Genomic DNA, 24,704 nt, shown 5'->3' on the forward strand with positions numbered 1-24,704 from the left:
CTGAAAGAGTAAATAGGAGAAGATGAGGCACCCCAGAGTTTAGCAACTGCAGACTGTCACTACCCTAGACTTGGAGGGGCCAATGGAAGCCATGGAACTGTGGAAGGTAGGGCTGCCTGGCAGGGGTACCCTCACTGGAGATGTCTCGTGAGGAGAGATTAAGGGGGAGAAATACCCTAGATCCTCCTTTTCTCCCACCCTCCAATCTCCTGCCAGCGATGTCTACTCTGCTCTACCAGCACCAGTGAGGTTGGATACAGATTCATGATCAGACTCACGAGGCACAGTAGGCTTCGCCCAGGATCAAGTCTACCTGGCCATAAGAAAGGATACAGGACATGAAAGTACCAGCAAGCACAGTATCAACATAGAGGAGACATTACAAGTCCCAGGCACAGCTTCTGATGTTCCGGTCACTCTGTGCTTGATATGAGCATGGCCATGAGTGGCTTGAGTAAGATGGACAACCTTGGCTCAAGGAAACCAGCAGTGCTGGGGTCTCTTCACCTTTTATACCTACCTAGTTATACACCTCCTCAAGTATACGTGACTAGCTCTCACTTTCTGGGGGCAGCAACAACAAAGCAATACGTAGTCTTTATCTAGATTGTCATTTATTTTGTACCTGGTATAGGTGAATTTATAACAATTTCTTGAGTTAACGTTAGGAGAGTTAACTGAGGGTCAGATTCCCAGGCATCCGTGAAAGCGAGATGACAGGCCATAGACCCAGCTGTAAATCCTTACCATCCGGCTTCCCACTGATTACTCCTAACTGGAAGCCAGTTAGGAGAGGGGTGTGGTGGTGTGTGGGGCAGATGTTTGCAGGGATCAGCCCTCTGATTCAGAGCTGAGCAGAGGAAGGGCAGGGAATGGCTCTTAGAGTAGTCAAGTGACTGGCAGACTCTCTTAACTTCTACGATTGTCTTCGGCTTCTACCATCACATCAAACTCCTCAGCTGACGTTACGTACAAATTGTTTCCACGTGCAATGGACAAATTTCAGTTTTCACTTAACTTGGCCCCCTTTTGAAAAAACAGCTTTTTTTTTTTTTTTGAGATATAATTTGCGTCCTATACATTTCAGCCATGTCAGGTGGTTTCAATGGTCTTTCACGTATTCACAGATATGAGCATTCACAGATAGGTGTGACCATCACCAGAGTCAATTGTAGAACATTTTCATCACTCCAAAAAGATCCTTTGCCTATTTTTATTTATTTATTTTATTTTATTTATTTTTTTTTTAAACATCTTTATTGAAGTATAATTGCTTTACAATGGTGTGCTAGCTTCTGCTTTACAACAAAGTGAATCAGTTACACATATACATATGTTGCCATATCTCTTCCCTCTTGCATTTCCCTCCCTCCCACCCTCCCTATCCCACCCCTCTAGGTGGTCACAAAGCACCGAGCTGATCTCCCTGTGCTATGCGGCTGCTTCCCACTAGTTATCTATTTTACATTTGGTAGTGTATATATGTCCATGACACTCTCTCACCCTGTCACATCTCACCCCTCCCCCTCCCCATATCCTCAAGTCCATTCTCTAGTAGGTCTGTGTCTTTATTCCCATCTTGCCACTAGGTTCTTCATGACCTCTTTTTTTTTTTTTTTCTTTTCCCTTAGATTCCATATATATGTGTTAGCATACTGTATTTGTTTTTCTCTTTCTGACTTACTTCACTCTGTATGACAGACTCTAACTCCATCCACCTCATTACAAACACCTCCATTTCATTTCTTTTTATGGCTGAGTAATATTCCATTGTATATATGTGCCACATCTTCTTTATCCATTCATCCGATGATGGACACCTAGGTTGCTTCCATGTCCTGGCTATTGTAAACAGAGCTGCAATGAATATTTTGGTACATGACTCTTTCTGAATTATGGTTTTCTCAGGGTATATGCCCAGTAGTGGGATTGCTGGGTCACATGGTAGTTCTATTTTTAGTTTTTTAAGGAACCTCCATACTGTTCTCCATAGTGGCTGTATCAATTTACATTCCCACCAACAGTGCAAGAGTGTTCCCTTTTCTCCACACCCTCTCCAGCATTTATTGTTTCTAGATTTTTTGATGATGGCCATTCTGACCTTGCCTATTTTTAAATTGGAACATTTGTTTTTTTATTATTGAGTTGCAGAGTTCCTTATATATTCTAGATACAAGGCCCTTATCAGATATATGATTTGCAAATAACTTCTCCCATTCTGTGGGTTGTCTTTTCCACCTGAACTCTTAAAAACTTTGAATATAGTTGATTCTCCAGTTTGAGACACATTTCCCACATCACTTTTGTGGCAATAGCATCAACCTCCACCCCTGTTGTCCTCCCAGTTTTTTTGACTACTCCTTCTTTGTACTCACTACCAATGTATATATTTTTAAACTTTAAATGTTGTATGTTCTCAGGGCTTTGTATTAAACTATTATTTTTTCTCATGCTATGTACTCTAGATGTTCTCACATCCAGGTTGAAGCCTTCAAATATTCTAATATTTTCCACATTTTTATTCCTGTCTTAGATTCCTCTCTCAGTCCCAACTTATGGCCAAATGTTTTCTCCACATTTCTACTTGGATGTCTCATAGGAATCTCAAAATCAGCATATCCAAAATTGAAATCTTTTTCTTCTGCTGCTAACTTGCTCCTTCATTAGTACTGCCATCCTTGCTATTAAATAATAGCTGTGTGACCTTAGGAAAGTGCCTTAACCTCTCTGAGTCTCAGTTTCCTTGTCTGTAAATTGTAGATAATAATAGTTCTTATCCCCTAAGTTTTTGTGGGAATTTGATGAGTTACTGTAAGGGTGACTAGAATAGTTCCCTGTGTATAATAGGCAGTACATAATTGTTAACTCTTATTATCTCACTAATAACTATCAACTCAGTTGTATATACCTGAAGTCTGGTTGTCAAGCCTGATAACCTCTATCTCCCTCAATCACTGATCTAATCAAACACTCTACTTTCTGGAACCTGCTTCTTTCTGCCTTTACTGCCACGACTCTGATTTAACTTACCATAATTTCTGCACCCTCACAGTAACTTCCAAATTTTTGTCTTATCCACTTGTACCCCCTTCCAATTCATTCTCCATTCAACTCCTAGAGCAGCAATTCTCAAACTTGATTAATACATAGACCCCATTTAAAGGAAAGGAATTCTCAAGGAACACAGTTTGACACCCACTCTCCTAAGACTTTTAATCTATGAAAATGTCAGTTTTGAATTTTCCTTGCTGTAGAGATTCTTTATCATTGTGCTGGTAATGTTTTCAACAAGTTACTTAAACACCTACAGAACTGAAAATATATCTGTGATTCTTTGGGCTCGGAGTATTCGATTTCACACCTAAAGCCATAATTCTGATTATTTGCTTCCCGGTTAAAACCTTGAAGGCTTCCATTGCTCTTTGAATAAAACTCCATATTTTAAATGTGATCTCTAAGGACCTGTACCTTCTGACCTTGGCCTGTCTCTCCAGCGTTACCTCACTGTCTGGTATATTAGGTTCCAGCCTCACTCTTTCCAGTTCTTCTATTGCGCCATGTTCCTTCCTGCCTCAAGGAGTATTTGCATGTGTGGTTTTCCTCTTTTGAGTGCTTGCCTTCAGGTGGCGATGCTTCCTGTTCCCTCAAATGGCCTGCTCATCCTTCAGCTTAAATACCACAGTAGTCCCCCCTTATCCATGGTTATTCTGTTACCTGTGGTTTCAGTTACCTGTGGTCAACCGTGGTCCAAAAATATTAAATGGAAAATTCCAGAAATAAACAATTCATAAGTTTTAAATTACATGTCATTCTTAGTAGCATGATGAAATCTTATGTCTATGGCTCCATCCCTCCTGGGACCTGAATCATCCCTTTGTCAGGTGTATCCTGCCCATTAGTCATGTAGCAACTGTCAGGGTTATCAGATCCACTATTGTGGTATCACAGTGCTCGTGTTCATGTGACCCTTATTTACTTAATGGTGGCCCCAAAGTGCCAGAGTAGCAAAGCGCCATGCTAACAATTCTCATATGCCAAAGAGAAGCTATACGTGCTTCCTTTAAGTGAAAAGATGTAAGTTCTCCACTTAATAGGGAAAGAAAAAAAAATTGTATGCTTAAGTTGCTAAGGTCTACAGTAAGAACGAATCTTCTACCCATGAAATTATCAAGAGGGAAAAAGAAATTCGTGCTAGTTTGGCTGTCACACCTCAAACTGCAAAAGGGAAGGCCACAGTGCATGAAAAGTGCTTAGTTAAAATGGAAAAGGCATTACATTCGTACAATAAGGTATTCTGGGAGAGAGAGACCACATTCACCTACCGTTTATTATAGTATATTGTTATAATTCTATTTTATTACTAGTTATTGTTCTTAATCTTTTATTGTGCCTAATTTATAAATTAAACTTTATTATAGCTATGTACGTATAGGGAAAACAGTATATATAGGGTTTGGTATTATCCTCTGTTTCAGGCATCCCTTGTGGTTAAGGGGGACTGTACTTCCTCAGGGACACTCTCTTGGCACCTCCAGACTTGGTTGTGTTCCTCTGTTATCTACACCCTTGGCACTCTGTACTTTCCTTTGTAGCACATAAGAGAATTGCAATTAGTTATTTGCAGAATTATCAATATTTCTTAACTGTGTTTGTTTAATGTTTGTTTCCCTGCCAGGCAGTCAGCTCCTCAAAGGCAAGGGTAAATCTTCCTTGTTCACCATTGTATCTCCTACTGCACCAGGCAAGATGCCTGCTACGGGAGAGGTTGTCAAATATTTGCTGAAAGGAACTGCCCCTGATGCTTAAACCAAATAATAAATTAATAACAAGTATTGACCTATAATCACACTGGAATAAATGTTAGAAGTTTACATAGGAACAAACTAGAAAATAAAAGTAAAAGATTGAGGTGGTTTCCAGCAAGATTGAGAGAGAATTCAGGATTTAAGCATCTGGGGTCTGGAGTCAAGGTCACCCAAGTATTAAGTACGTTAGAGTCATCTATTATTCAGTATTTCTTTATCTAATCAAGTAAATGCACTATGAGATAATCTGTACTCCTTTTGTTTCGCCTCTGTACATGCTGTTAAACACGACTTATATAATTCCGTTTATTTGCTTGATTTACTAGAGGTGAACATTGAGGGGTGAACCAAGATGTCTAGTAAAATCCAGGTCCTTCAAGGTCGTTGGCTGAGCTAGACAAGGTCCTAAGAGCTTCCAAGGAGATCAGTAGATATGGCCCATGACCAGCTACTCTGAGCTGAGCCCAAATGGCCCAGGTCCGTTCCTATCCAGCATATATGGGGACAGGAGCAAGGGTACAAGTGGAGGCACATGTTCCAGGTATCTTATAAAAGTTATAAATCAATCAAAGAAACTGTTAAACAAGATATGTTCTGACCTCCTATTTTGACGAACCAACTTTCATAATGAGATAGAAAGGCAGATTTTAATTTGGAATTTTCAGAGTCCTTAGAGTTCTGTGTTGGAACATTGCAATGTGGTGAGAGCCACCATCTATCTCCACTCCACTTCACTCTCCTACCCATAGCCTGTGGCCCGATTTCTCCTCTCTTCCCAATCCCACTCCGATCTGTGTTGTGAGGGGCCCCCCACACACGGAGAGCATGGGTGTGGACACTACAGATGACGTGTCCAAGCTCTGGTCATATTTCTAGTAGGCAACTACCTTTTGGTCACCCACTGGGCCAAGGGGTACCCACACCGGGGAGGACAGACTCAGGGGAGAGACTCATGTGGGCCTTGGGTGTGAAATGAGGGCCATTTGGGTAGAAAATTCTGGAGGTTTGGGCTCTTGGTGGCTTGTCCTCTTGATCCAACACATCTTCTCCCCCAGGCGAAGGGCACAGTGGAGAAGGCCAGAGTGAAGCCCTCTAAAGCCTGAGTCGTGAGCAGAGGTCCTTCCTTCCCAGATCTGGAGGTGATACAAAATAGCCTGGTGGCATGCTGATTTATCCCATCCCTTTTTTCCTATTATAATATGTGGATGTCTAGAAGAAGCTACAATTGGGAAGAGGGAAGTGCTGCCTTGGGTGAAGGTTTTTTTTTTTCCTCTTATGGAAAGGCTTTGTTCAGATTGCTGATTCTGGAATTAGGCCCAATATCATGCTGGTTGGTCTGGTCTCTCTGTTTTCTTTTAGATCATTCCAGATCCTCAAAAGGGCACAACTACTAGCACAAATTACATAAATGTTTTACAGCATTTATATTATATAGGTGTTGGAAATACCAGGAGAATATATGAAGGGAAGTAGGATTTGGAATCATTTTTTTATTCCTCATTGATGTATCAAAGATGACATTTATGGAGCAACCTCTAGTCACATCTAGTTTTTAATTTAATATTAAGATCTTACACTTCAAAGGACATAGAGGATTTATAACGTTGGTGGTTAAAAAAAAAGGCTCTAACGTAAAACAGATGAAAATGAAATGGAAATCACTGAAGGAGAATTGGAGGCCTCCCTCCCTCCCTCCCTCATCAGTAGTCCTGAGGACCTCTGCTCCATGTTTCTCAAAGTATGAGAAACCTCCACGAATCACCTGGGGCAATGGTTAAAAATGCAGATTCCTGGGCCTTGACCCTCTGGTTTAGACTCTGGAAATGTACATTTTTTCAGAAGAACCTGCAGTGATTCAGATGTCCTCTAAAGCTTTCAGCTACAATTAGATCCCATTGGACTGGAGTGGAACTAAGACATCTATATTTTTAAATAACCCTCCTGATAATTTTGATAATTAACCTAAAGTTTGTGAGCCATTGAACTATGTGGTTCTCTAAAGTAATATTATCTGAGTCAGTGGTTCTCAAAGTGTGGTCCTGGGACCAGCACATCAGCATCACCTGGAACTTTCAGAAACACACATTCTTAGGCCCCGTGGCAGCCCCAAATTAGAATCTGGGGCACAGCCTAGCAATCTGTGTTTTAACAAGCCCTGCAGGTGATTCTGATTCTGCTAAGGTTTGAAAACCACTGGCTTAAAATGTCTCCCTAAATGTCATTCCCCAACGATTCAATAAACACACACTGACACTCTGAACATCTTCTCCCAGGAACTTCAGAGGGCCTGGAGAAGTCACAGTTCTCAAAGATTTGCTGGTGGCACTTTCTTTGCATCCCTGATTTCGGTAATGGAGTGATCAGGAGAATGTCAAGTTTCAGGTGGTAGAAAGAAATCTCTCTCTGAATATAAAAAATGGTAGCTTTTATAAAGAGTTTAATTTCGTTCTTTGTGCTTTCCATATTTTCCAGATAGTAAGGAATTTGGATCAGCAAAAACAATCCATATTCCTGGAAAATAAAATCAATCAGCACAGTGACTTGTAAATGCAGTCAGCTGGGTGTGGCATTGGCTATAAAATTATTCAAAACAGGCCAGGTGCTACCAATTTCCTGTGTTTTTCCAGGGTCTTTGGTTGGGAGCTGACATCGTGAAGGCTTCTGTGGGGTTACGATCATCTTTACTTTTCTGCATAATTTTGGCTTTTTCTGAGCGAGAGTCAGGTACAAGAGCAACCCTCATGTTTTGCTGAAGGTGTAGAGGTTGCTGGGTCTTTTGTTGTGTGCTATTTTGAGTAGAAGTGACTTGCCACTTTATTTTCCTGACTTCTGCAGTGGTGTTGCCTCCTCTCTTTTGCCCTCTACCTCCCCACCCTCCCAAAGCAAGTGATTTATCTAGTTTATCCTCATGCTTGGGAAAGAGCTATTTTTTTTAATGTTTTAATTTAATTTTATTTATTTATTTTTATACAGCAGGTTCTTATTAGTCATCAATTTTATACACATCAGTGTATACATGTCAATCCCAATCGCCCAATTCAGCCCACCACCACCACCACACCCCCGCAGCTTTCCCCCCTTGGTGTCCATACGTTTGTTCTCTACATCTGTGTCTCAATTTCTGCCCTGCAAATTGGTTCATCTGTACCATTTTTCTAGGTTCCACATATATGCATTAATATATGATACTTGTTTTTCTCTTTCTGACTTACTTCACTCTGTATGACAGTCTCTAGATCCATCCACGTCTCAACAAATGACCCAATTTCGTTCCTTTCTATGGCTGAGTAATACTCCGTTGTATATATGTACCACATCTTCTTTATCCATTCGTCTGTTGATGGGCATGTAGGTTGCTTCCATGACCTGGCTATTGTAAACAGTGCTGCAATGAACATTGGGGTGCATGTGTCTTTTTGAATTACAGTTTTCTCTGGGTATATGCCCAGTAGTGGGATTGCTGGATCAGATGGTAATTTTATTTTTAGTTTTTTAAGGAACCTCCATACTGTTCTCCATAGTGGTTGTATCAATTTACATTCCCACCAACAGTGCAAGAGGGTTCCCTTTTCTCCACACCCTCTCCAGCATTTGTTGTTTGTAGATTTTCTGATGACGCCCATTCTAACTGCTGTGAGGTGGTACCTCACTGTAGTTTTGATTTGCATTTCTCTAATAATTAGTGATGTTGAGCAGCTTTTCATGTGCTTCTTGGCCATCTGTATGTCTTCTTTTTTTTTTTTTAAAGATTGTATACTTTATTTTTTATTTATTTATTTTTGGCTGCATTGGGTCTTCATTGCTGCATGCGAGCTTCCTCTAGCTGCGGCGAGTGGGGGACCACTCCTCGCTGCGGTGCGCAGGCTTCTCACCGCGGCGGCCTCTCCCGTTGCGGAGCACGGGCTCTAGGCACGCAGGCCTCAGCAGTTGTGGTACGTGGGCTCAGCAGCTGTGGCTTGCAGCCTCCAGATGCAGGCTCAGCAGTTGCAGCACATGGGCCTAGCTGCTGCACGGCATGTGGGATCCTCCCCCACAAGGGCTCGAACCCGTGTCCCCTACATCGGCAGGCGGATTCCCAACCACTGCGCCATCAGGAAAGCCTGTATGTCTTCTTTGGAGAAATGTCTATTTAGGTCTTCTGCTCATTTTTGGATTGGGTTGTTTGTTTCTTTACTATTGAGCTGCATGAGCTGTCTATATATTTTGGAGATTAATCCTTTGTCCGTTGATTCATTTGCAAATATTTTCTCCCATTCTGAGGGTTGTCTTTTCGTCTTGTTTATGGTTTCCTTTGCTGTGCAAAAGCTTTGAAGTTTCATTAGGTCCCATTTGTTTATTTTTGTTTTTATTTCCATTACTCTAGGACGTGGATCAAAAAAGATCTTGCTGTGATTTATGTCAAAGAGTGTTCTTCCTATGTTTTCCTCTAAGAGTTTTAGAGTGTCTGGTCTTACATTTAGGTGTCTAATCCATTTTGAGTTTATTTTTGTGTATGGAGTTAGGGAGTGTTCTAATTTCATTCTTTTACATGTAGCTGTCCAGTTTTCCCAGCACCACTTACTGAAGAGACTGTCTTTTCTCCATTGTATATCCTTACCTCCTTTGTCATAGATTAGTTGACCATAGGTGTGTGGGTTTATCTCTGGACTTTCTATCTTGTTCCATTGATCTATGTTTCTGTTTTTGTGCCAGTACCATATTGTCTTGATTACTGTAGCTTTGTAGTATAGTCTGAAGTCAGGGAGTCTGATTCCTCCAGCTCCGTTTTTTTCCCTCTGCAAAGACTGCTTTGGCTATTCGGGGTCTTTTGTGTCTCCATACAAATTTTAAGATATTTTGTTCTAGTTCCGTAAAAAATGCCATTGGTAATTTGATAGGGATGGCATTGACTCTGTAGATTGCTTTGGGTAGTATAGTCATTTTCACAATATTGATTCTTCCAATCCAAGAACATGGTATATCTCTCCATCTGTTGGTATCATCTTTAGTTTCTTTCATCAGTATCTTATGCTTTTCTGCATATAGGTCTTTTGTCTCCCTAGGTAGGTTTATTCCTAGGCATTTTATTCCTTGTGTTGCAATGGTAAATGGGAGTGTTTCCTTAATTTCTCTTTCAGATTTTTCATCATTAGTGTATAGGAATGCAAGAGATTTCTGTGCATTAATTTTGTATCCTGCTACTTTACCAAATTCATTGATTAGCTCTAGTAGTTTTCTGGTGGCAACTTTAGGATTCTCTATGTATAGTATCATGTCATCTGCAAACAGTGACAGTTTTACTTCTTCTTTTCTGATTTAGATTCCTTTTATTTTTTTTTCTTCTCAATTGCCGTGGCTAAGACTTCCAAAACTATGTTGAATAATAGTGGTGAGAGTGGACATCCTTGTCTTGTTCCTGATCTTAGAGGAAATGCTTTCAGTTTTTCACCATTGAGAATGATGTTTGCTGTGTGTTTGTCGTATATGGCCTTTATTATGTTGAGGTAGGTTCCCTCTATGCCCACTTTCTGGAGAGTTTTTATCATAAATGGGTGTTGAATTTTGTCAAAAGCTTTTTCTGCATCTATTGAGATGATCATATGGTTTTTCTTCTTCAATTTGTTAATATGGTGTATCACACTGATTGATTTGCGTATATTGAAGAATCCTTGCATCCCTGGGATAAATCCCACTTGATCATGGTGTATGATCCTTTTAATGTGTTGTTGGATTCTGTTTGCTAGTATTTTGTTGAGGATTTTTGCATCTATATTCATCAGTGATATTGGTCTGTAATTTTCTTTTTTTGTAGTATCTTTGTCTGGTTTTGGTATCAGGGTGATGGTGGCCTCATAGGATGAGTTTGGGAGTGTTCCTTCCTCCACAATTTTTTGGAAGAGTTTGAGAAGGATGGATGTTAGCTCTTCTCTAACTGTTTGATAGAATTCACCTGTGAAGCCATCTGGTCCTGGACTTTTGTTTGTTGGAAGATTTTTAATCACAGTTTCAATTTCATTACTTGTGATTGTCTGTTCACATTTTCTACTTCTTCCTGGTTCAGTCTTGGAAGGTTATACCTTTCTAAGAATTTGTGCATTTCTTCCAGGTTGTCCATTTTATTGGCATAGTGTTGCTTGTAGTAGTCTCTTAGGATGCTTTGTATTTCTGCGGTGTCTGTTGTAACTTCTCCTTTTTCATTTCTAATTTTATTGATTTGAGTCCTCTCCCTCTTTTTCTTGATGAGTCTGGCTAATGGTTTATCAATTTTGTTTATCTTCTCAAAGAACCAGCTTTTAGTTTTATTGATCTTTGCTATTGTTTTCTTTGTTTCTATTTCATTTATTTCTGCTCTGATCTTTATGATTTCTTTCCTTCTGCTAACTTTGGGTTTTGTTTGTTCTTCTTTCTCTAGTTCCTTCAGGTGTAAGGTTAGATTGTTTATTTGAGAGTTTTCATGCTTCTTGAAGTAGGCTTGTATAGCTATAAACTTCCCTCTTAGAACTGCTTTTGCTGCATCCCATAGGTTTTGGATTGTCGTGTTTTCATTGTCATTTGTCTCTATGTAATTTTTGATTTCCTCTTTGATTTCTTCAGTGATCTCTTGGTTATTTAGTAACGTATTGTTTAACCTCCATGTGTTTGTGTGTTTTATGTTTTTTTTCCCTGTAATTCATTTCTAGTCTCATAGTGCTGTGGTCAGAAAAGATGCTTGACATGATTTCAATTTTCTTACATTTACTGAGGCTTGATTTGTGACCCAAGATATGATTTATCCTGGAGAATGTTCTGTGCGCACTTGAGAAGAAAGTGTAATCTGCTGTTTTTGAATAGAATGTCCTGTAAGTATCAATTAAATCTATCTGGTCTATTGTGTAATTTAAAGCTTCTGTTTCCTTATTTATTTTCATTTTGGGTGATCTGTCCATTGGTGTAAGTGAGGTTAAAGTCCCCCACTATTATTGTGTTACTGTCGATTTCCTCTTTTATAGCTGTTAGCAGTTGCCTTATGTATTGAGGTGCTCCTCTGTTGGGTGCATATATATTTTAATTGTTATATCTTCTTCTTGGATTGATCCCTTGATCATTATGTAGTGTCCTTCCTTGTCTCTTGTAACATTCTTTATTTTAAAGTCTATTTTATCTGATAGGAGTATAGCTACTCCAGCTTTCTTTTGATTTCCATTTGCATGGAATATCTTTTTCCATCCCCTCGCTTTCAGTCTGTATGTGTCCTTAGGTCTGAAGTGGGTCTCTTGTAGACAGCATATAGATGGGTCTTGTTTTTGTATCCATTCAGCAAGCCTGTGTCTTTTGGTTGGAGCATTTAACCCATTCACGTTTAAGGTAATTATTGATATGAATGTTCCTATGACTATTTTCTTAATTGTTTTGGATTTGTTTCTGTAGGTCCTTTTCTTCTCTTGTGTTTTCCACTTAGAGAAGTTCCTTTAGCATTTGTTGTAGAGCTGGTTTGCAGGTGCTGAATTCTCTCAGCTTTTGCTTGTCTGTAAAGCTTTTGATTTCTTCATCGAATCTGAATGAGATCCTTGCTGGGTTAGAGTAATCTTGGTTGTAGGTTCTTCCCTTTCATCACTTTAAGTATATCATGCCACTCCCTTCTGGCCTGTAGAGTTTCTGCTGAGAAATCTCAGGTGTTAACCTTATGGGAGTTCCCTTGTATGTTATTTGTCATTTTTCCCTTGCTGCTTTCAATAATTTTTCTTTGACTTTAATTTTTGCCAATTTGATTACTATGTGTCTCGGCATGTTTCTTCTTGGGCGTATCCTGTATGGGACTCGCTGCACGTCCTGGACTTGGGTGGCTATTTCCTTTCCCATGTTAGGGAAGTTTTCAACTATAATCTCTTCAAATATTTTCTCGGGTCCTTTCTCTCTCTCTTCTCCTTCTGCGACCCCTGTAATGTGAATGTTGTTGCGTTTAATGTTGTCCCAGAGGTCTCTTAGGCTGTTTTCATTTCTTTTCATTCTTTTTTCTTTATTCTGTTCCGCAGCAGTGAATTCCACCATTCTGTCTTCCAGGTCACTTATCCGCTGTTCTGCCTCAGTTATTCCGTTATTGATTCCTTCTAGTGTAGTTTTCATTTCAGTTATTGTATTGTTCATCTCTGTTTGTTTGTTCTTTAATTCTTCTAGGTCTTTGTTCAACATTTCTTGCATCTTCTCGATCTTTGCGTCCATTCTTTTTCTGAGGTCCTGGATCATCTTCACTATCATTATTCTGAATTCTTTTTCTGGAAGGGTGCCTATCTCCACTTCATTTAGTTGTTTTTCTGGGGTTTTATCTTGTTCCTTCATCTGGTACATAGCTCTCTGCTTTTTCATCTTGTCTATCTTTCTGTGAATGTTGTTTTTGTTCCACAGGCTGCAGGATTGTAGTTCTTCTTGCTTCTGCTGTCTGCCCTCTGGTGGATGTCTAGAGCTATTTTTTATTTTTCCTTTTAGATGTAGGTATTTTCCACTGTGCAGCTCTCCACCCCATTCACCCTGCCTGGGGGAAAAGATTTCCGTGCTTGAAATTTCAGCTTTCTTTTCCATGTCCCATCCTGATCTACTCATTATCTAGCCCCCTATCTCTTGTCATCCCCTCTCCCCTTCTTTTTATTTATTTATTTAGTTTAAAAAATTTTTTTATTGGAGTATAGTTGATTTACAATGTTGTGTTAGTTTCAGGTGTACAGCAAAGTGAATCAGTTATACATATACATGTATCCATATAGGTAATTACAGAGTATTGAGTAGTGTTCCTTGTGCTATACAGCAGGTTTTATTAGTTATCTAGTTTATATATAGTAGTGTGTGTATGTCAATCCCAATCTCCCAATTTATCCCCACCCCCACCCCCTTACCCCCTAGTAACCATAAATTTGTTTTCTACATCTGTAACTCTATTTGAGTGTTTGTGTGTTACTTCTAAATCTTGGCGTGGAAACAAAGATCTTCATTTTTCTCTCCTCATTTATTTTTCCTATGTCATAAAGTTATCTTTTAATATCTGCTTAAAAATCTTTTATACTATTTTAAAGGTTACTTTCCATTTAATCAGTTATTATAAAATATTCGCTATATTCCCTGTGTTGTACAATACAATCTTGAACTTACTTTACACCCAATAGTTTATACCTCCCACTCTCCCACCCCTATAATGCACCCACCGCCAGTAACCGCTAGTTTGTTCTCTATACCTGTGAGTCTGCTTCTTTTTGTTATATTCACTAGTTTGTTATATTTTTTAGATTCCACATATAAGTGATATCATATAGTATTTATCTTTCTCTGTCTGACTTATTTCACATAGCATAATGTCCTCCAAGTCCATCCATGTTGCTGCAAATGGCAAAATTTCATTCTTTTTTATGGCTGAGTAGTATTCCATTGTATATATGTATATGTGTGTATACACACACACACACACACACACATGCATACCATGTCTGTTGATGGACATTTATGTTGCTTCCATGTCTTGGCAATTGTAAATAATGCTGCTATGAATATTGGGGTCCATGTATCTTTTTGAGTTAGTGGTTTTTTTTTTTCTTTTTCTTTTTTTGGTAATATCTGTTGTTTTATTTGCAACCCACTTACTTTGTCCATGTGTCATACCTGTGGCTTACTTTACAGTCATTTTTTCTCACCTAAACTATATATCTCTTTCTTTATTAAAAAAAGTCACTAGATAAGTTTACTTTCTATGTAATACTTTAAACATTTTGTTATTTCTAGTATTTCCTTATCATGAAAATATAGTGATGGATAGCTTTATTTGTAGGAATGCCTTTACATCTCTATCTAAAAACTTCCTTAGGATATATTACTTGTAGTAGAATTAATGGGGGCCCACAGCTGTGGATGATTCAATTTCACAGTCAGACTCACCAGAGGCCAATAGGCTTTCATCTAAGACTATCTTCATTTTGCTTTATAGAAGGATACAGGGCAGGAGACACAGCAGGTACAGATCTTCATTAATTGGCAGAACCATATATTGCTTGAATATATGGTTTCCTTTGTCCCGTCACCCACAAAAGGTGTGTTTGGCTGCTTTAGAGGAGAGCCAGAGGCTAACAGAGAAGCTGCTGTTTTCATGTCCCACCCATCATTTACACTGGCTTTGTCATGTAGACCCAAGGCCATCACACCAGCTTGAGGCTCCCCCAGTCTGGGGGCAGTCCCACACAGCAAGTGAAGCAGAGACAGCATCCCATGTTTAGCTTAAGTCTGTAGTTTTTAAGGAAATGGCACTGGGTGAAGGAGATGGAGGTTGTCTCCATATAAGCCTGCAAGTCTGACCTGAGGTTAATTTTCACTCACAACTGTTATGGCTTTATCTGAACAATCACACTGCATCTGTCAAGGGTGTTCTAAGGGGTATATATACATATACATAGATAAATATATATATGTATCTATATATATATATATTATAATAAAAAGCCCAGGTTTTCTTTCAGTGTCCTCTAGGACAAAAATTTCTATCTGAATCTTTCTTTTTTGGATTCTTTCAACAGTGTCCATAAGGTGTACTTCTTCTACATTCTGGGCTGTTGTTCCATTGGCTCTACTTGGTCAAGGCCACCTCTTGCATTCTGATGAAGCGTCTCTGGGAACTGGCTCTCCTGTCACCAGCATAACTGAGAAAGGGTATGAGTTTAATTATCTTGTCATTGAGTGTGGGATTCGGAAAAAGGTAAGAGCTGTGACCGTTTCAAAATAACAAGCTACCCCCCCCCCATCTTACCTTGCAGTGGCTGCTGTGCTTAGCTGGTGCAAGATGGGTGGAGTCAAGGTCAAAGCCAAAGGTGAAGAACCTGCTCATTTTTATGACACTTGAGTTTGATACTTTTAGAATAGAAAGACCAATGGGACCCAGGAATTGGCCTTGAAGAGCTCATGGCCCATTGGGGAGAATACATTGCAGTATATTTTATTATGACTTTTCAACCACTCATACATCTTTGGTCCTTAGATCTCCTAAAGTCTAGAAACACTGAAAAGAAGGTATCATTCCCAGTTTTCATATTAAGTAACTGAGGCTAAAAAAGGCTGACAATTTACCCAAAGTCATGCAGCTGTCCAAAAGAGGAAGGACTGAAGCTTAGCTATTGGTAAATTGAGATTTACATCCTTCTTTGGAAGAAGGAGGCAATGGAAAATGGTGGATTGCAATGTATGTCAGAGATACAGAGCACTAGGGGGATTCAGAAGGAAAGTTCTGAGAATGTTTGATGAGAGGTGAATTTGCTAGTACTTCGATAATTTTTACGTCTCTGTCCGTGAATGAGTTTGGTCTATAATTGCCCTTTCAAATATACTCCTTGGAGTTATTGGCTAAGATTGTAATTTTTTGATCCTTGGTGGTAAAACCTCCTATTTTTCATTTTTCTTTGTGGTTATATATCTAGAGTGAAGTCAAGTCTAGGTGACTTGTCTAAGGTAATAGAACTAGGGAGTGGGAGAGCAGGAATGAACCTGGATTTTCTGACAGGAACTTTCAGGCAATTCAACATTGACCTTTGGTGGAGGAAGAAAAAGTGGACTTTGCCCTTAACATGCAGTGGTTTTACAACATGAGTTAAAAAAATATGTATGTAGAGAAACATTATGTGGAGAATAACTCAACTATCTATTGAGAGGTGTGTGGTTTGTGAGTGATATAAACAATTCCAGTTTCCTTCAATTTACTACTTTACATCCACAAAACTTGCTAATTCAACTTCTTTTTTGAAGTACGCATATTTCTAATTTCTTTTGCCTTCATGTACCTTTCTTATATTTCAAAGCATGACTTATTATGGGCATAAGGGAAAAAACAGCAAAGGCTAAAAGATTGATAGCATGGCTTTACAAAGTTCATACAATTAAATAAGAGATACTAAGAGCGATGCACAGAGATCAACTACAATGGGACAAAAAACTATGAAATGAAACAATCCATCAGAGCTACAGATTTCTTTAAAGGTTATTTTCTCAGGGCATGAAAACCATTTTTAAAGTTTTCAGTATTACAAGACCCTTTTGAAATTATGCTTTCAAGGATAGATTTGTATGTGTGGAACAATTTGGTTTACGGTTTTGAAAATTCTCAAGTTCCAGGAGTGGGTGGAGGGGTGGGGGAGGGGGATTTTGGTTTAACACCTTACCAAGTCAGATTCTTTGAACAAGTTTTATGGTACAAAGGATCTCTTCCTTGGTGGCTTCATTTCTTTCTCAGGTTTTCTTTTATTTATTATGAAGGTTTTCCATCAAAGGGTAGCATCTAGAATTCCATTAGTTAGCATTAAAAAAAAAGCAGGGCTTTATCACTCGGTTTAACTCTCCATCATGGAGTAGGGAAGAATAGTTTATTTAAAAAATTAAAAAGTGTACAATATAGTGGTTTTAGTATATTTACAAAGATGTGCAATCATCATCACTATGTAATTCCAGAATATTTTAATCACCCCCAAAAGACACCTTATATCCATTAGCAGTCACTCTACAGTCTCCTTTCCCCCAGCTCCTGGAAACCACTAATCTAATTTCTCTTTCTATAAATTAGCATATTCTCGACATTGCATATAAATGGAATCATGTAATATGTAGCCTTCTGTGACTGAATTCTTTCACTTAGCATGTTTTCAAAGTTTATCCATATTGTAGTATATATCAATACTTAATTCCTTTTCATTGCTGAATAATAGTTCATTGTATGGATATACCACACTTGGGTTGTTTCCACTTTTTGGCTATTATGAATAGTGCTGCTATGCACATTTGTGCACAAGTTTCGAATTATCTTGGGTAAATATGTAGAAGTTAAATTGCGGGGTCACGTGGTAATGCTAAATTTTTGAGGAACTGCCAGACTTTCGCAGTGACTGTTGCATTTTACATGCAGTATATGAGGGTCCAATTTTTCCATATCCTTGCCAATACTTGCTATTTTCTGTCTTTTGGATTCTGGTAACCTTAGGGGGTGTGAAATGGTATTATTGTAGTTTTGATTTGCATTTCCCTGGTGACTAATGATATTGCGTATCTTTTAATGTACTTATAGGATGAATTTCTTTTCTTTTTAAAAATTTTTATTGAGGTATAATTGACATATAACATTACATTAGTTTCAGGTATACAACATAATGATTCAATATTTATATATATATTATAAAATGATCACCATGATAAGTCTAGTTAATATGCATCACCACATGTAGCTTCAAAATTTCATTTTCTTGTGATGAGAACTTTCAAGATATACTTAAAAGTATACTGAAAATATGCAATTCAGTATTATTAACTAGAGTCACTATGTTGTACATTACATCTCCATCACTTATTGATTTTGTAACTGGAAGTTTGTACCTTTTGACCCTCTTCGCCCATTTTGCCCACCCCCAATCCCTGCCTCTGGTAATCACCAATCTGACCAGTCTGTTCTCTGTATTAGCTTGGGTTTTTTTGTTTGTTTGTTTGTTTTTGCTTTTTAAGTATATTATATATACTTTCCATATATAAGTGAGATCATGCAGTATTTGTCTTTCTCTGTCTGACTTATCTCACTTAGCATAATGCCCTCAAGGTCCATCCATGTTGTCGTGAATGGTGAGATTTTATTTTTTATGCTGGAATAATATTCCATTTGTGTGTGTGTGTGTGTGTATGTGTGTGTATATATTTTCTTTATCCATTCATTCATCAGTAGACACTTAGGTTGTTTCCATGTCTTGGTTATTGTAAACAATGCTGCAGTGAACATGGTGGGGTGCAGAAATTTTTTTGAATTGGTGTTTTCATTTTCTTCATATAAGTACCCAGAAGTGGAATTTCTGGATCATATGGTAATTCCATTCTTAATTTTTTTTGAGGAACTTCCATACTGATTTCTATAGTGGTTGCACCAATTTACATCCCCACCAACAGTGCACAATTGTTCCCTTTTCTTCACGTCCTCACTGACACTTGTTATTTCTTGCCTTTTTGGTAATAGCCATTTTTTTAAAAATTTATTTATTTATGGCTGTGTTGGGTCTTCGTTTCTGTGCGAGGGCTTTCTCTAGTTGTGGCAAGCGGAGGCCACTCTTCATCGCGGTGCGCGGGCCTCTCACTATCGCGGCCTCTCTCGTTGCGGAGCGCAGGCTCCAGACGCGCAGGCTCAGTAATTGTGGCTCACAGGCCCAGTTGCTCCGCGGCATGTGGGATCCTCCCAGACCAGGGCTCAAACCCGTGTTCCCTGCATTGGCAGGCAGATTCTCAACCACTGCGCCACCAGGGAAGCCCCAAATAGCCATTTTAACAGGTGTGAGATGATATCTCATTGTGGTTTTGATTTGCATTTCCCTGATGATTGAGCATTTTTTCAATGTACTTGGTGGCCATCTGCATGCTGTCTTTGGAAAAATGTCTATTCAGATCTTCTGCCTGTTTTTAAAAATTGGATTTTTTTAAATTGAATTGTATGAGTTCTTTACATATTTTGGATATTAACCCCTAATCAGATATATGATTTACAAATACTTTCTCCCATTCAGTAGGTTGCCTTTTAATTTTATTGATGACTTCCTTTGCTGTGCAGAAGTTTTTTAGTTTGATGTAGTTCACTTGTTTATTCTTACTTTTGTTGCCTTTGTTTTTGGAGTCAGATCCAAAACAAAAGAAACCCAAACAAAACAAAAAAAACATTGCCAAGGCCAGTGTCAAGAAACATATTGCCTCTGTTTTCTTCTAGGAGTTTTATGGTTTCAGATCTTACATTCAAGTCTTTGATCCATTTTGGGTTAATTTTTATATATGGTGTAAGATAGTGGTCCAGGTTCATTTTTTGCATACGGCTTTCCAGTTTTCCCAACACTGTTTATTGAAGAGACTGTACTTTCCCTAATGTGTCTTCTTGGCTTGTCATAAATTAATTGACTATACATGTAATGGTTTACTTCTGGGCTCTCCCTATTGTTTTCCATTTGTCTATGTGTCACTTTTCTAGTATTTTATTAAGGAATTTCATATCTACATTCATACGGTATATTGGTCTGTAGTTCTTTTTGTGATGTCTGGTTTTGGTATCAGGGTAATACTGGCTTCATAGAATGAGTTGAGCAGTTTTGTCCTCTTCTATTTCTTGGGAGAGTTTGTGAAGCATTGGTATTAATTCTTTAAATGTTTGGTAGAATTCACCAGTGAAGCCATGTAGGCTTGGATTTTTCTTTGTGGGTAGTGTTTAATTATTAATTCAATCTGCTTACTTGATCTAGGTCTATTCAAATTGAGCATATTTTGAGTTAAGTCAAATTAAGACCAGGATTTCAGGAAAACTTCCAGAGAGCTCAAATAATGACAATTCTCTGGGGATGGGATTTTAGGGAGCCCCAGACTGTTCTGTGTTCTTTGGGTTCTGCTAGGCTGTTGGTTTTCATGGCTACTATGGAGCTGGGGAGATAGGAATTGGCATAGAACAAGTTAGAATGTCACAAAGCTCATTGTTCTTACTGAGATTCCACCGTTAGTCTTGAATACATGCTCCTTGGATGGTTGCAAGCCTTAGGTTAATTTCCAGAATTGTGAGAAAGTTAAATTTGACAGTTTCTGCCAGGTTTTTTTTTGTCTTTTATTTTTTAGAAAAGTGAATTTTTGTTTTTGTTTTTTGATTTTAATTGAAATATAGTTGATTTACAATGTTGTTAGTTTCTGATGTACAGCAAAGTGATTCTGTTTTATATATATATATTCTTTTCAGATTCTTTTCCATTGTAGTTATTACAAGATATTGAATCTAGTTCCCTGTACTATACAGCTGGACCTTGTTGTTTATCCATTTTGCATATAGTAGTTTGGGTCTGCTAATCCCAAACTCCTAATTTATCCATTACCCCACCTCTTCCCCCTCTGGCAACCATAAGTTTGTTTTGTATGTCTGTGGGTCTATTTATGTTTTGTAAATAAGTTCATCTGTATCATTTTGTAAACTCCACATGTTAAGTGATATCGTATGATATTTGCCTTTCTCTGTCTGACTTACTTCACTTAGTATGATAATCCCTAGGTCTATCCATGTTGCTGTAAATGGCAATGTTTCATTCTTTTTTATGGCTGAGTAATATTCTATTGTGTGTATATACCCCCATCTTCTTTATCCATTCATCTGTTGATGGACATTTAGGTTGCTTCCACGTCTTGGTTACTGTAAACAGTACTGCTATGAACATTGGGGTGCATGTATCTTTTTGAATTAGAGTTTTCTCTGGACATAAGCCTAGGAGTGGGAATCCTGGATGATATGGTAACTCTATTTTTAGTTTTTAAAGGAACCTCCATACTGTTCTCCATAGTGGCTGCACCAATTTACATTCCCACCAACAGTGTAGGGAGGGTTCCCTTTTGGAGAAGTGAATTTTTGGTGATCTTTATTCTGCTATACTGGAACTTACTATTGAATACATTTTTAATTAATAAGAGAAATAAGGAGCACATAGTATCCATTTTCCATACTTTATATACAATTGATAGAATTTTGACTGAAATAACACATTTAATAGCAACACATGTTACTGAATGTTATATGTCTATTAAATGTCCTTGGAAATATTTTATTTACATGTGAATATTTATTGTATAAATTAACAGGTTGAAAAATGGTAATCCAGTATGACAATTTAAAAATGAGTAATAGCAAAAGTATACACCTAAATGTGTTTACAGAGGTTGTCCCTGTGTTAGGATTATGGAAATTTTTATTTTGCCATAACACAGTGTTTTTGAATGTCTCCCCAATAAGCACGTAGTCAGAAGACACAAAACTCCAATTATGGCTTTGAATAAAAGTGCTTCTCTGTAATCTTTCTAGCACTGTGGTAATGTTTGAAAGCCAAATCTCCAGAGTAAAATTATTAAGTAGAAGCTGTAGCCTTTGTTTCTAGCCTGGCCATTCATCATTTCAATTTCACAATTTCAGTCTCCAGAAATGCTAACTGGTGGCACCGATGGTCCAGAGCCTGAGTTGGCATTTTCTTCATGGTCTTTGTGGAAACAGTCTCTTCAGAATCCATGGGAAGACACTTTAGTGTGAAGATCTTACATCTTGAATTGATCTGTTTCTTGTTCAAATTTCATTAAAACTCCTGTGTGAGATGGTATACTTCAATTAGAAAAGTCTTTTTTGTCCCATTAGGTTTTCTCCAGGGGAGTGATTTTTTATTCAGTGCTCTATTGTAACATAATGCACAAAGGAGTCACTGGAAAAATTCCTTTAAGGTGTATTGTTTTCAGGGGAGTGTCATGGGCCAGCTGGTTCTCATTTTACTTTCTATGAACTACTTGTCAAAAGTAAAATGTTTATAGCACAGGGAGATCAGCTCAGTGCTTTGTGACCACCTAGAGGGGTGGGGTAGGGAGGGTGGGAGGGAGACGCAAGAGGGAGGAGATATGGGGATATATGTATATGTATAGCTGATTCACTTTGTTATAAAGCAGGAACTAACACACACACTGTAAAGCAATTATACTCCAATAAAGATGTTAAAAAATAATAATAATCCAGATTTAGAGGTAAAAAAAAAAAATGTTTAGAGAGTGAAGCTCAGTGTAGTTTGAATCCTAGAATGATTGGTGGGCACAGTTCCTCAGTCCAGGGAAATACTTATCCATGTCATTTGTTCATTGCAGATGCTCTGCCCAGATCCCCTTGGATTGTCGTCACCATTTCTGTGTGCCCCTCCCCTTGATTCTGTGCAGTTTGGCCTTTACTGACCCCAACTGGGCCTGGGAGTTTACAAAATTTCCTCTGCCCCTATGATGGAAAGCCTGGCTCTGTTGCCTGATTCAAGGACAAACTGTGAGGCAGGATTTGACTTGAAAGCTTTCTTGCAGGTTCTGCTGAGGCTAGGACTTTGACCAAAATAGCACACTTTTGTTATCTTTATCTTCCTTGTCTGTTTCCCTCTTTGCTTTATTGGGAGCACTTCTATGATAAATCCCCTGTATATAAATCTCTTTGTCAGATTCTGCTTTGGGGGAACACTACAAAGACAGTAAAATGGGTTAATACAGCTCAAAGGTTGACACGTTCAAGATCATGTAGTTAGGAGATGGCAAGTCAGGACCTAAACACACCATCTCATATAGCTGCCTCTAAAGATCTGGAGATGCTTGGAAAAACAGGAATGGTAGACAAAGCACACATTGTCTGCTCTTTAACGCCAAACATTTAGAAGAAATTAAATCCTGACTTCAGTTTATAATTCTTTATTCTATACAAGACCTAATGTTTTCCAATTTTGGTAACTTAGATAAATCCTGTACACCCGAATGTGCATAATTGGATTGAAAAAGGTTTTTTTCTAAAAGGGAATTCGGGTGCTTGTTTAATATAGATACCATGACCCTATGGCTTTTGGGAAAACATCCTAAACTTTTTTTTTATATTTTAAGGATCAATGAAATAATCCTTTTACTGTTCTAGTATTTTATGAGTGGAAAATTTTAAAGATCTAGGACTCTTACTATATGCTAGTGAGAGCTGTCTTTGGATTACTTCTTCATAAGGCTATCAGAGCTAACATTCTCTATATTGGGGAATAGATTCTTCAATAGTGGGTCATTGGGAGGCGGAGGGGGAATTCTTAATGTTATTAAGAATTAGTGTTATTCCCACTCCCCGTCCCCCAAAATCAACGTTGTCACAAATGTCAAAATTTCATTCTTTTTTATGGCTAATATTCCATTGCATATATGTACCACATCTTCTTTGTCCATTCATCTGTTGATGGGTGGACTCTGCAAAATAAGACAAACATAAAACAGAGTCACGAAGACAGAGAACAAACTAGTGGTTACGAAAGGGAGGGAGTGGGCGGAGGGGCAACAGAGGTGAAGGGGATTAAGAGGTACAAACTACAAGGTACAATATAATTTACGAGGATGTAATGTGCAGCACAGGGAAATAGTCAATATTTCATAACAACTTTTTATGGAGTATAATCTAGAAAAATATGCAGTTTTTAATAGATTGTACACCTGAAACTAATATAATATTGTAAGTCAACTACACTTCAATAAAATTTTTAAAAAATCAAGTAGGGGCAGTATGGTGGTGGTCTTGAACCGATGACTATTAAAGTAGGGTGGACAGCAATGAGTCAAGCCAAAATGAGACTCAATGGTTTATTTTTAAATTTAACGTGACATGCAGGTTTTCTCTTCTTTAAAACTTGTAGCTCATCGTTTTTGGATACCACTCCAAGCACTATCAACAACAATCTTACAAAGTTCAAAAATGATATTCCCTCTGCCAGTTCTTGCTCTTCCTGGAACTTAACCAACCCTTGCCCGTTTGCATTGCCTTGGATTCCATACTTCCAACACTCCTCGGTGAGGAGCCTTAGAACAGGCAGCAGGTGCTGGGCTTGATATAAGGAAAGAAAAAGCCCAAAGCTCTGCTAATTAGTGTTTTTGTTTTGGTTTTTTTTGGTTTTTGTTTTAAATGGTGTCTACGTGATGTCTTGCATTAATTACAATCATGTTTGGAAAAAAAATGCTATTTCCGTGTGTTTATATATGTTCTGGTCTTATTGATAAATCTTCCCTCACCCCAGTTATCATGTCAGATTCATTAAATCTCCAGTCTGGTTTAAACATAATCTGATAAGCAAACCATTTACTTTAAATAGCTTTTACTGGGATAAAAATTGTCAAGTGTCTCAATCTCCTCAACCATTCCCTCTGACGACTGGCACAGAGTAGATGCTCAATATTCAGTGGTCAGAGTGTTGGTCAATGTGTCTTCTGTACCGAGTGTGTCAGCAACTACACTGCAGCTGTTTATTAACTCCCTGTCTTTTTATTCTGCTGGTAAAGCCATCCCATCAGTCACTTCCACTTAAAATGCCTCATTCTTTAGTTCATGAGAGTCCAAATGTAGCTCTGTTCTAG

General features: G+C 38.3%; 1 protein-coding gene across 1 annotated transcript; it reads left to right on the forward strand.

Annotated features, from left to right (window-relative positions):
• The first annotated feature begins 435 nt into the window (after window positions 1-435).
• OOSP3 (oocyte secreted protein family member 3) lies at window positions 436-24,704 on the forward strand. Its single transcript, XM_061203780.1, has 6 exons — window positions 436-540; window positions 7,433-7,529; window positions 15,314-15,492; window positions 21,946-22,049; window positions 23,990-24,143; window positions 24,630-24,704. The coding sequence occupies exons 1-6, from the start codon at window positions 436-438 to the stop codon at window positions 24,702-24,704; spliced, it is 714 nt and encodes a 237-aa protein (XP_061059763.1).

Source organism: Eubalaena glacialis, chromosome 10 (assembly GCF_028564815.1).
Source record: "Eubalaena glacialis isolate mEubGla1 chromosome 10, mEubGla1.1.hap2.+ XY, whole genome shotgun sequence".
In the NCBI taxonomy this organism is placed as follows: Eukaryota; Metazoa; Chordata; class Mammalia; order Artiodactyla; family Balaenidae; genus Eubalaena; species Eubalaena glacialis.